At 44.9% G+C, this 12,411-nt stretch overlaps 1 protein-coding gene across 3 annotated transcripts in view; it reads right to left on the bottom strand.

Annotated features, from left to right (window-relative positions):
* Nucleotides 1-12,411, bottom strand: part of PRKG1 (protein kinase cGMP-dependent 1) — a 371,522-nt gene that overhangs the window by 85,845 nt on the left and 273,266 nt on the right. For all 3 annotated transcript variants that reach the window (XM_030275746.4, XM_030275745.4, XM_072930863.1), the window contains 2 exons: nt 6,951-7,028; nt 3,023-3,117 (listed from right to left, as the gene is read on the bottom strand). In XM_030275746.4, the coding sequence (XP_030131606.1) occupies nt 3,023-3,117; nt 6,951-7,028 (173 nt within the window). The remainder of the gene's footprint in view (nt 1-3,022; nt 3,118-6,950; nt 7,029-12,411) is intronic.

The raw sequence follows: 12,411 nt of genomic DNA, 5'->3' as shown, positions 1-12,411 counted from the left end.
TCCCAGCTAGACTTCAAGACTTGGCCAGTTTGGTCAAAGCCTTATGAACCAAACTATGAATATTTCTATCAAACTCCTCCTTCTCCATCACCAGCTCTCCAAACATCAGCCCCCTGCCCTTATCCACTGCTCCAGGTCCAGAACTCCTGAATCCTAAAACCAGATGAAACCCGTATCGCCCAAACCATTAGCCCTGTGTAAATCCAATACATGATAGAACATGCAGCAGGAAGGAGGCCTTCATGGAATGCCAGACTGGTTTGAATTGGAAGGGACCTTAAAGCCCACAGATTCCACCCCCTGCCTTGAGCAGGGACACCTCCCACTATCCCAGGGTGCTCACAACCTTCATTTTCCAAAAAAACTGCTCTCTGTCCCCTTTTCTTTCCCCATCATTTTCAACCTCAAGACTCCCTGCCACAGGCTTAAACCACGTTTTCCATCCAATGGGATGGATAGGTGTTCCCAAAACATCCCTCTGGAAAGGAGCTGTGGTGTACTCCAGATGTTCTGGAGCAAGATCCAGCTGTGTGAGACCAGCAAGGCAGCACTCCCTAATTTATCAGCCAGTTTTAGAACCTGAGCCACACTGAGTTATTCACAGTTATTACTGAGTTTAGTACCCAAGATTCATTGAGTTCTCTCCCTGTGCTGATTTGAAGGAACTTTATTTCCCTGCTGATAAACATAATTATTGTTTTATAATAAATCTTTCTATTATGTTATGATGTTTTTAAATGTTGTTACATAATAAATACTTCTTCGCAACTAAGAAAACAACACCTGATTGTGGAGCACCCTAAATTATGTCGTGCTAGACTGCAAATTATCCATCTGCTGCCTCCAATTAGCCAGGAAGGTATGAGGGGCCTGGGAGAGGATGTGGATCATCATTTCATGACTTGCTCTGCCAGAGTGGAATGGGATACTGGGAACTAATGGGTGCCATCTGCTGTGAGCATGGCAAATGGATAATGCACTTTAGTCCCTGATGGCTCTGTCAGGGACATATTGCTGGGAGGGATTTGTTATCCCAGCTCCTGCTAGGCTGCATTTCTGCATTGTTTTCTATCTTAATGAAGAAATGATTTCTAGCTCTTGTTTTTTATTCTACACACACAAAATATACCAGGTTTCAATAAAGTGGCCCTTTAGTCTGTAAGGTCCTGTGGCAAGCACATTTCTCTCAGGATTTTTCATATAGGTGCACAGGGAGAAAGAAAGAGAAAACAGTTTCTACTTCTGCTCCTTCTTTTTCTCATGTGGGATGTGTTTGGAGAATTGTTTACCTGGGGTAATTGCTTGATTGGATCATGGTGGATTGTTTGGGCCTGATGGCAAATCCAACCCACCTGTGGCTGGACTCTCAAGAGAGGGTCACAAGTTATGAGTTAGAGTTAAAACAAGTAGGTTTGTAGTTTTTAGTATCTTCCTTTATGTAGTATATTAATGTATTTTAGCATAATTATAACAAAGAAATCATTCAGTCTTCTGAATTGAGTCAGACATCATCATCTCTTCCCATTGGGTTTGCCTGCATTCACAAGGTCCATTCCAACCCAAACCTTTCTGGACTTTCAAGTATTGCTAAGGCCCTGGTAAAGTTTTAAAAAATTAATCAAAGATTAAAAAATTAAAAAAAATAGAGTAAAAATCCAATTTTATCTCAGGCTCTCAGCCATAGCTGTATTTTACAGCAGTGGAATCATCCTAAAGGTTTCCCAAGTGGCCAAACAGGGATGTCTCTCACAATCCTGACAGAAACTCATTAATTAGCAATTTATTTAGCTACCAAATGTTTGCATTACAATATTTTCACATTATTCCACTTAAATCTATCTGTAAGACTCCTGTGATTATCAGCAAACTGGAGGGATGGTTCTGGAAGAATTCCCTTCTAGGAAAAAAAGTGATCCCAGACTGGTTTGGGTTGGAAGGGCCCATCCAGTGCCGCCCCTGCCATGACAGGGACTCCTTCCACTGTCCCAGGCTGCTCCAAGCCTGGCCTTGGACACTTCCAGGGATGGCAGGACTGTGCTTTCCCTACATGCTGAGAACATCCTCTCAATAATTAAGTTTCTATTTCTATATTGAATATTCAAATATATTCAGCCAAGTATTGTAAATTAACCAATATCAAACTACTGTATTTGAAATGCCAAGGAGTTCCCACCATGGGGATGCTCTGTGTCACCAGGGCTGTGCAGGGATGGCATCAAAATCAGGATATTTGCTCAATAACCACAATACTTTGTAATTAAGGAAGAGATTCATAGACTTGAGGTTTGTGCTCAATACATCTCTGGCTGCCAAGAAGTGCCAGGAAATTCGTCCTTCCAATATTGTCCCCTATTTTATTGGGGAGAAAGGTGGTAAAGGAGGGATGGACCATGTTACCCCAAAAAAAGCCCAAGAGCTCTGGCACCCCACTAAACCCCCAGGAAAAGAGGTTTATCCATGAAAATGAACAAGTATCCCAAATTTCTGCCTTAATGAAGCCTATTTTTATAATAAACACCTGCTGAATATGGATTTTCAGCTTCTCTCCTTTTTCAGCTCATCTCCAAAGGAAAATATTTATATAAAAGTGCTCACTCACATCCAATTTCCACCTCCAAACTCCCATGTAATAAATACAGCAATTAACACCCCCCCCAAACTGCCCTGCTTTCAGCCATCCACCCCGTGAGGATGACCATGATTATCCTTTTCCATACAGGAATAACACTCCAGAGTTGCAAAAATGAAACTCTTTGAGCTTACAATAGATGTTTGGGGAAGGAAGCACGAAGATAAACTAATTTTTGATATCCACAAGCAAGGGAAGGTCTATATTTGTCTGCTCAAGTGCAGAACAAACCCATTTCCCATCCAGGTGGGGCCTCCTTTACCACAAATCCACTGACTCCAAAAGAATAAATCCACTCCAAATCTCTTCCCAAACAGCCAGAACTGCCTGAAAGCTACAAAAATCCAGGAGAAAATATCAACATTCAAGAACTACTTTCTAAGGAGCACTTACCCTTGGAGAGCTTTTTCTCCAAACCAATCCCCCTTGCCCAGAGTGCGGAGAAAGACGGGATCTTCACTTGGAGAGTCCTCCCGGGTAACATTCACCTGTGGAAAACCCAAAAACCCCAGGGGATTCAGGGAACTTTTAATTAACAGCTAAAACCTCTTTGTTCAGAGGGGAATTTGTCAGCTCCTGGATTTCTCAGGAAAGGCTCCTCTGAGAACCATGTAATTCCCCAGAGTCCTGCACTCTTCCCTTGGTACCCCCAGCCAACCATCCAAGAAAATGAGTGGTGATTTTTCCTACTACTCCTGCAAAAACACACAACTTTGGATTTTTGGGAATGTTTTCAACTCTAAACGTGGAGTTGGCTGCACAAGCACAGTCACAGGAGAACGAAATTCCAAAAATGTGCTGTACATCTATCATCTATGGCCTAAGCTTCCAGTAGCTTTGTTCCACATGGTTCCCAGCGTTCCCACGTTCCCTGAAGGGACAGGAAGAACTCAAATCACCACCATTTGAACACAACTGAAGTGAACCACTTTGGGGCTTTGCAGGATGAAGCATGGCTCTGCTCTCTCTCCAGTTCAGGGAGGGGACAACTCCAGCTGGAGCAGAAATCAAATCTTTCCAGCAGAAATCAAATCTTTCGATTTTTTCAACCAGAGCTGTTGCACGTGGAAATTCCCAAAGCTAAAAGGTGGGATGTCAGGCACATCCTTTTGGATTTAGTGATATCCCAGTGTAATTTCCCTATTAAATTAAACTTATGGCCTGCACCTTCTCCCAGCTCTATGAGGGTTGGCAGAACCAGTGGGTTTGAGAGGTTAATGAGCAGCACACGATGCTGAACACCTGCACTGACTCAGGGAAGGGCAGGGAATGTGGGATGGATGAGCCAGGAACACCCCTGGACAAACAGAGGGAACTTCAATGCAGATTTCAGCTCTTTCCCCATGACTTCCACTGATCCCAAGCAAACAGTGTTCAGGGATTAGGACAGAGTGACTTCTACATGGTTCAAACTCTGAGCCAGCCTCCAGTGGGGAACCTGCATAAAATTGGTGCCAGACTGTGGATTTTAAAGGGGAAAGGTTGGAAAATGACACAGCAAGGCTCATGCTGGATAAAGCAGAAGCAAATGAGCCATTTCCATCCATTACTATTCCACAGATTCGTGCACACAGCAGGTTTGGAAATCACTTTGATTTCTGCTTGGTAGAACTTGAGGAAACAAGTTAAAAAAAAAATACACTAAAGGAGCTCAGGAGAAGGGTCAAATGGGGTGGATGGAGCTGGGAAGAAGGGGAAAAGAAATTTGATCCTAAAAGAATTATCAATGGAGGATGGCTAGAAGAAAACAGAGCAGAAGTTTTCTCAGTATTTCTGAGAGGAGTGATGACCTCAGAAATGTAAAATATTATCTCTGCACACTTCAGCCTGGAGAAGAAAAGGTTCCAGGGTCTTTAGAGCAGAATTCCAGGGCCTAAAAGTACAAGAGAGGTGGAGAGGGACTTGGGACAAAGAATGGGGTGCCAGGACAGAGGGAATGGCTTCCACTGCCAGAGGGCAGGGCTGGATGGGATATTGGGAAGGAATTGTTCCCTGAGAGGGTGGTTAGGCCCTGGCACAGGGTGCCCAGAGCAGCTGTGGCTGCCCCTGGATCCCTGGCAGTGCCCAAGGCCAGGCTGGACAGGGCTTGGAGCAGCCTGGGACAGTGGGAGGTGTCCCTGCCCATGGCAGGGGGTGGGGGATGGATGGGATTTAAGGTCCTTTCATTCCAAAAAATTCCATGATTCTGTGTCACTCCAGACACTCTGACGTGACAGGCATGACAGACATTCCCTAAGGAGCCCTCCCTGATCCTGCCCACGCTGACTGTAGACACTGCAGGTGTGCTCCCAGGAACAGGAGCTGCTGCCAGCATTTCCCTGCCTTACTGAGCTACTGGGTCAAGTTTTATCACAGGGCATGAGAGGTGATGTGCTCCAGCTTCAGCAGGTGCCAGGCACCAGACACTGACTCTAAAATCCTGTATTTTATTGTCATTTATTTCACGTTTCACTGCTGAGCCTCTATCCCAGCTGTATCCTTAGCATGGATTAATTATTACAGCCATCCTAAGCCAGGCATTAAAATTAAACTCTCTCCAGCTCCATCCACCCCATCAGCCATTGGTGTCTCTTTTCCAAAGCAATAAGCTTGGAAGAGAAAACTGGGCAGGATTTAACTATCCCTGTGGGAATTTCTGTCAAGCCATCAGGCTCCAGCTGAGAGTCTGGGAATTTTTTAGCAAGTCCCAGTGCCTTGTTTTCTTTTAGCTCCCTTTTTCTGGCCAGCAGCTGTCACAGCAAGATAAAGAAGCAGAGGTCAGGGACAAAGCCAAGGAGCTGCTCCAGGAGGAGTCCAGGGCTCTGGAGCAATGGCCAAGGCCATGGGAGGTCCTCTCCATCCTCTGGGTGAGGGCTAAGGGCTGCAGGCCAACAACTGGGATTTGGTTTAACATTTCTTTGTAGATTGAGGAATGTTGGAAGGAGTCCAGAGGAAGCATGGAGTTGTTCCCAAGCCTGGAGCCAGACTGGGAGAGCTGGGGGTGCTCACCTGGAGAGGAGAAGGCTCCAGGGAGAGCTCAGAGCCTAAAGGGGCTCCAGGAGAGCTGGAGAGGGACTGGGGACAAGGGATGGAGGGACAGGACACAGGGAATGGCTCCCAGTGCCAGAGGGCAGGGATGGATGGGATATTGGGAGGGAATTGTTCCTTGGCAGGGTGGGCAGGCTCTGGCACAGGGTGCCCAGAGCAGCTGTGGCTGCCCCTGGATCCCTGGCAGTGCCCAAGACCAGGCTGGACTCTGGGGCTTGGAGCAGCCTGGGACAGTGGGAGGTGTCCCTGCCCATGGCAGGGGTGGCACTGGATGGGATTTAAGGTCTCTCCCACTCAGGCCATTCCAGGATTCTGTGCTGCTGGGAAGGGATGGGATCCACCTGACCAAGTGGGGCAAAAACCTCAGTGGCCAACACAGCTCCAAAAACTTGGTGTGGGAGGAGATGGGCGTGGCACCACCCCAATAATTTTGCCCAGGAACAAATGGCAAAAGAAAAAGGATTGGAAGCTTGGCTCATGATTGTGCATGCTCTGGGAAAAGAGGGAATATTATCTCTGAGAGAAGGGAAGTGAAAGGGCATCAAACCAACTAACTTGGATTTCTGCAGGCTGTGATTAACTTAATTTCAAAAACTTCTCCATGACATTGTTAATGATCTGAAAAAGACCATTTTTTGCCTTACAATAAAAACTGGCTCCCAGAAAGTGGAAGATGATGGTGGAAAATCACTGTGTATTCCCTCCAAAATCTCCATCCTGCTACATGGAACAAAGCCAAGTACCTCTCAAGTGTATTAGGCAAGCTAAAAAAATTATAAATAATTGTCGAATAGAGGGAAAAAACTTGGTCTATAAAATCCCATCAGCATTTTATGGGAAAAGAGGTCAAAAATATTTTCCCTGTGAGTAGTGGAAGAGAAACTTAAGACCTTTTTTTCCCCTATAGAGAGAGCTCAGACATCCCTGCCTTTCTATTATTTGGAGAAGCAGGAAGAGAGAGCCATGGGAATGAAGCCTGGAAGCCAGCCTTGGAAGGGTGATGCTTAGCAAAGAAATCATGGAGTATTTAGGAGCAGGATTTATTTCAAAGTAATTGAGTTTCATGGTCATTTACCCAGAGACTCTACAACAATTTCCACCCCAAAGTGTTGCCTGGGAGCACATGTGCAAACCAGCAGGGCATTTCATTTTCAGCCCACTCTTCCTTTCCTGACCCAGCTAAGGAGTTCCATGAAATGTCAAGCACTGGCACATCTGTGCCCTGGGAGAGGAGAGAGAGAGAGGCCAGAGTGGGATTTTGGGAGCCCCTTGGCCTGGGAAGGTGTGAACTCACCTTTCCTTTGCTGATGATAAAGAAGGTGTCCCCTCGAGCCCCTTGGCGGATGATGTACTCTCCATTCTCGTAGTGAGTCTGCAAGAGGGGAAGGAACCAAATGAAGATGAACAGATAAAAGCAGAACCTGTTCTCCAGCCCATATTTTGGCAGCTTTGTAAGAACATCACCCTGGACCCCTTTTATCCCAGCTTGACATTGGCTGTGACTTAAAGATTGTCCTGTGGTAAGGAACAGAATAATTAAACTGGAAGCATTTGTGGCTTGCCCATTTTTCTTCTGGCTGTGCTGGTGCCAGCCTATGCCCAGATGAATTATCCTCACAGCCTGAATCAATTTTTAGCACATCAACGAGACAGAGGAATTTCCAACAGGGAATAAGCTACATGAACTAAACTGCAATGAGGAATCTGGTATAAAAATTTTCTTTTCCTCCTTTTTTTTTTTTTTTTTTTTTTTTTTGTGGTTTTGGTGGTTTTCCAGCTTTGCTAGCAAGGACTTTATTCAGCAAGTAAGTTTTGCTTTTCTCCTGTTATTACAGTAGTTTTAATCTGTCAATTTTTGCCTTATTTTGTGGAACAGTCCTTGCTAAATTCATGTCACAGCTTATCAATGCTGGCATCTAAACTTGTTAGGATACTTTCATCCCTTGTGTCACCCCATCAAAAGCAATATGCATTTATACTTCACCAAAAAACCCAAATATTTTTTAAATCAAGACTTTCAATTGATATTTAGAACCCAATCAAACCTTGGAATTTTCATCCCAGACGCTCTGCTGCTGCAAATTCAACCAACAGCAGGCTGGGTGATGCCAAGAGTTTCCCATCCAACCTCTCCTGTATCTACCTTGGGATAAACATCTCTTGGATTTTTCAAACATGACCAGGAGAGCTGGAGGTATTGGATATTCTATCCCAGCCCAAATTTGGGACAAAATCCCCTAAAAATGCCCTGCACTCACCATCAGATCTTCTAATCCCAAAATATGTATAAACCATGAAGGACTGGAGCTAAAACGGGGGAATTTATCCAAATCCTCAAGTTTGGTTAAGCTTGAGATTTTGTTTCAAAGGTGTTGTGTTGACATGAATTTGTTTATTTATCTTTACACCCCAACCTTTTTATCATGTACAGACTGATAACAGAACCCCCAACTTTTCCCATTTCCATATGTCAGAGTGGGAAGAGGGAGGGAAAAAAAAGGCTGGAGAAGACCTGGACACAAACTGGCAGTGTTTTACTGCTTATATTGGGTGTTGCTGGAGAGCAGATTGAAGGTGCACATTTTTGACCATCCAGGGTGAAATTCCTTGGAAGGGTCTGATTTTAGGAGGTGTTGGGATCAGACCCCCTCAAGTGGAATCTTGGAGGCACCCAAAAATCTAATAGATAAAAATACAGGGGGAATGGCTTCTAAATTTACAGTAGGTAATCCATATTCATTAGATACATTAATGGTATTTTTATACAATTTCTGGGCAATTTAACATGATAAACCTGCTCCCTAAAAGGACATTTCTTGGTCTTGCTCACCAGCTACCACCAGCACCAACCACTGTGGAACTGAGTCTCAGTCCTGCTGCTGTAACCAATTTCCACCCACAAGTTCTCCCAGACTTCCAACCCATAAATTCTACCCAACCATTCCACTCTTAAATCTCCCCAGTCATTCCCACACATGGCTCTTCCCAACCTGTGAGTCCTCTCAAACATCCCACCCAAAAATCCTAACCTTTCCCATGCACGAGTCTTCCCAAACTTCCCACCCAGAGCTCTGCCAAAGGAATGGAAGGAACACAAATTTCAGGTTCAAAGCACCTAAAGCTGCCTCTCACTTCAGCGTATTCTGTCTCTTCTTTTTTAAACTGAGCTCTAATTTCAGCCAACTCATTCATACAACATTCCAATCACATTTCTCTAGTCCTTCCTTGAGTGCCCAGGGCTTTCATTTCGCTTGACCTGCCTCTCACTGGTGCCTCTTTCCACGCCCTCCCTGCCACCCACATCCTCATGTTTATGTATTCCAAGCCATTTCTTTCACAGCTAATTCCACCTGCAATTTTTCCTGCTTCAATCAACCCATCCTTCCCATCCTTTAACAGTGTTCCTGCTCTTAAATCTTTGTTTTCTAACAGGAATCAGCTCACCCGTGTGCTTTGCCCTTCTAATGGAATTCTTGCTCTCTGCCCAGTATCAGAGCACCATCCTGGGCAGGCAAAGTGCCCAAGAGCTTGCTCAGAGCTGGTGGAAGTGGAAATAAAGACAAGACTCTTGCTTTGAGCCCCACTTGAGAGGCAGCAATACCTCCTCAGGTACCTCTGGTACCATCAAAGACCTCTGAAGAAGTGTTTTGGCAAAAGTTCACAGAATCCTAGAATGACTGAGGTCGGAAAAGACTTCCCAAAAAAAATCCCAGCACCAAAAGGGGGGTGTGGGGGGGGGGGAAGAATGCTCACTCAGCAGGTTTGAGAGGATAAGACATGGATAGGTCTCCATGACCTGCTCCAAGTACCCCACAGGAGAACTACCAATCTTGTGGTCAAGTCAGATTATGCTCCAAAAAAGGCAACTATCCCATTTTATTAAATCTCTCATGAGTGGACATGGATATTTCTTTGAGTGGAGAAATACCCAATGCAATTTCTCTTCTGGAGTGACTGGATTTTCATGAGTCCAACTTCTATTGAAAACAGACAAAATTAGGAACAGTGAGGTCCAACAGCACCAGATTTTGTCAACAAACTCCTTTTTTGAGTCCCAGTGCTCCCCAGGATGAATATCTCCCACAGATACAGGACCCAAAGCAATGTACAAACCATATTTCAGTGACCACACCCATCTCAGAACAGTTAAGTGCGTGATTAATTTCTTTGTCCCCAACACACCAAGGCACATCTCGCTCACTACACAAAAATCTGTCACTTTTGCAACTTCAGACCTTCACATCTGGCTGAGGTCTTTGGCCCACTGAGCTTGGTTGATCAGTCATAAACTTCAACTGGAGCTTCTGCTCCTAAATACCACCAAAAATGAGATGTCTGAGAGCCCAACCATGAGGTTTCTCATGGAGAAACCGCAACTAAAAACAAGATGCTTGAGATCCCACCCAGACTCATGGAGAAACCTCAACCAGGCCTCAAGAAAAAATTTTGACTAAAACCAAGATGTTAAATACCCCACCCTGGCCTCATGGAGAAACCTTGACTAAAATTGAGATGTTTGAGATCCCACCCAGGCCTTGTGGAAAAACCTCAACTAAAGATGAGATGTTTGAGAGCTGACCAGGTTGTGTAGAGAAACCTTGATCAGGCCTCATGGAAAAACCTCAATTAAACCTCATGGAGAAAACTTGACTAAAATTGAGATGTTTGAGAGCCTGCCCAGGCCTTGTGAAGAATCCTTGACTAAAAATGAGATGTCTGAGCTGAACCAGGCCTCACAGAGAAACCTCCACTCTGGAGACCAACCCAACAGTTAAACTTGGGAAAAGCTCATTTTTCCCCCACCTGGATGCCTCTGACTGTCGTGTTTATGCTGAGAATATTTGGGAAAAGGTGGGAAACGTTTGGAACGCTCGTGACCCACAGCACCAAAGGTCCCCTCAGGGTAACAGAGGCACAAAGGTGGCTTTGAAACAAGGACCTCAAAGCTGGAGCTGGGTTTGCACCACAAAAACCAGCAACAGCAACATGGGGTTGACGACAGCTCTCCATGTACCACCCATTGCATCCAGGGTGTTTTTAAAATAAAATAAAAATAACCTAAATATGTAATTTTGCTGGTGCTTTAAAAACTATTCACAGAACTGTCAGCAAAACTCCAAACAGAAGCAGCTTTGAGAAGATTTATTTTTCCTGTTTGGAATTTGCTGCCTTAAACGTCCTAAAAATGACAACAGGTTTGCAAACAAAATAAAATGGAAAAATACATTTATTTGCTGAAAATGCTGCAAAACCAAGTGGGTAAATATTGGTCTTTGGTACTGAACTCCTTAAGAATCAGAGAGATTTGTTTCCCTGGTTTTACAGTGTGTCCTCCTCCCAGGGATTATCTAAAAATGCTGCTGCTTGAAATAGCCAGAGGGGAGGGTTATGCTTTTGTGGTCCTCTCCTCATTTATCCCTAATTTTTGACACTTAGGACACCTCAATACCAAAGCAGCAGCTTAACTAGAGGGCAACAAGTAGAAAATTAAAACCTAAGGAAGGTGAAGTGATGAGGGGAAGAGTTTAACTCATGCCCTTTATTCCACGATAATTATGGAACACAGAACTGAGAAAGGAGATGAGGAAGGGGAACCTAATTGTGGCCTTCCAGGACGTGAGGGGAGCCTGCAAGAAAGATGGAGAGAGACTGTCTCCAAGGGTCTGGAGGGACAGGACACAGGGAATGGCTTCCCAGTGCCAGAGGGCAGGGATGGATGGGATTTGGGGAATTAGGAATTGTTCCCTGTGAGGGTGGGCAGGCCCTGGCACAGGGTGCCCAGAGCAGCTGTGGCTGCCCCTGGATCCCTGGCAGTGCCCAAGGCCAGGTTGGACAGGGCTTGGAGCAGCCTGGGACAGTGGAAGGTATGGAACAGGATGTGTTTTAAGGTCCCTTCCTACCCAAACCATTCCATGATCCAGTCATTTTCATTCAGCTGGTCCTAACTGAGCTGCAATACCCTGCAGCTTTTTGTTTTGTTTTTCATACTGAGGCATCACAATCTTACTCTTCCTCCTTAAAGATACAGCTCTTTGATATCCCACCAGCACTCTGAGTATGTATTTCAGAACAAAAGCTGACAGTGACAGCAACCTGTCTCCCTGTCCAGTCCTTTTGGGAAACATTTCCCCTGCACTGATTCACTGCAGCTTCTTAATGTGCTGTGACAGTGCTGACACTCCTGAGAACAAGCTGGACACTCTGGCTGTCCTCTCCAATTGTGGGGCCTTCTACACTTGATGGGTCGCTTCCAATTCCTGCAAAACCATCCCTGAGCAAGGCTCTTAACACCTCCAAAAGGAGCTGTTTGTGCACGGACACAGCACAGCTTCTGGAATAATACAACTTCTGGAATTCTAGGGTTGGGTATTGTTGGGACACATGAGGATTACTGATCCACTCCCCTGGTCCAAGAGTAACTTAAAACTAAACTATGATTTAAGAGATAACTCCCACAATGAGTTCATCTGTCCTCGGAAGTTGTACCAAAATAAAATCAAGATATAATCTGTGCTTCTGAGGACTCAGGAACAGGGATTGCTCCAGGGAAAAGGAATCTAAAAGGATGTATGGGGACAGTAAAAAAAGGATATTCAACAACTATTTCATTGAAGCAAAAGCAAGTACAGCCTGCACCTAAGCCATGGCATACACACTGAAATGGGTAAACCAAAGGGGATAAAAAACAGGGCCCTGCTGTTCCTGAAATGCAAAGATGTGAGAAATGTTCCTAATTTGAGGCTCTTTGGTTAAAT

This window comes from Taeniopygia guttata, chromosome 6, assembly GCF_048771995.1.
Source record: "Taeniopygia guttata chromosome 6, bTaeGut7.mat, whole genome shotgun sequence".
NCBI lineage: Eukaryota > Metazoa > Chordata > Aves > Passeriformes > Estrildidae > Taeniopygia > Taeniopygia guttata.
Note: the sequence above shows the minus strand (reverse complement) of the source record. Positions and strands in the feature narration are given on the sequence as shown.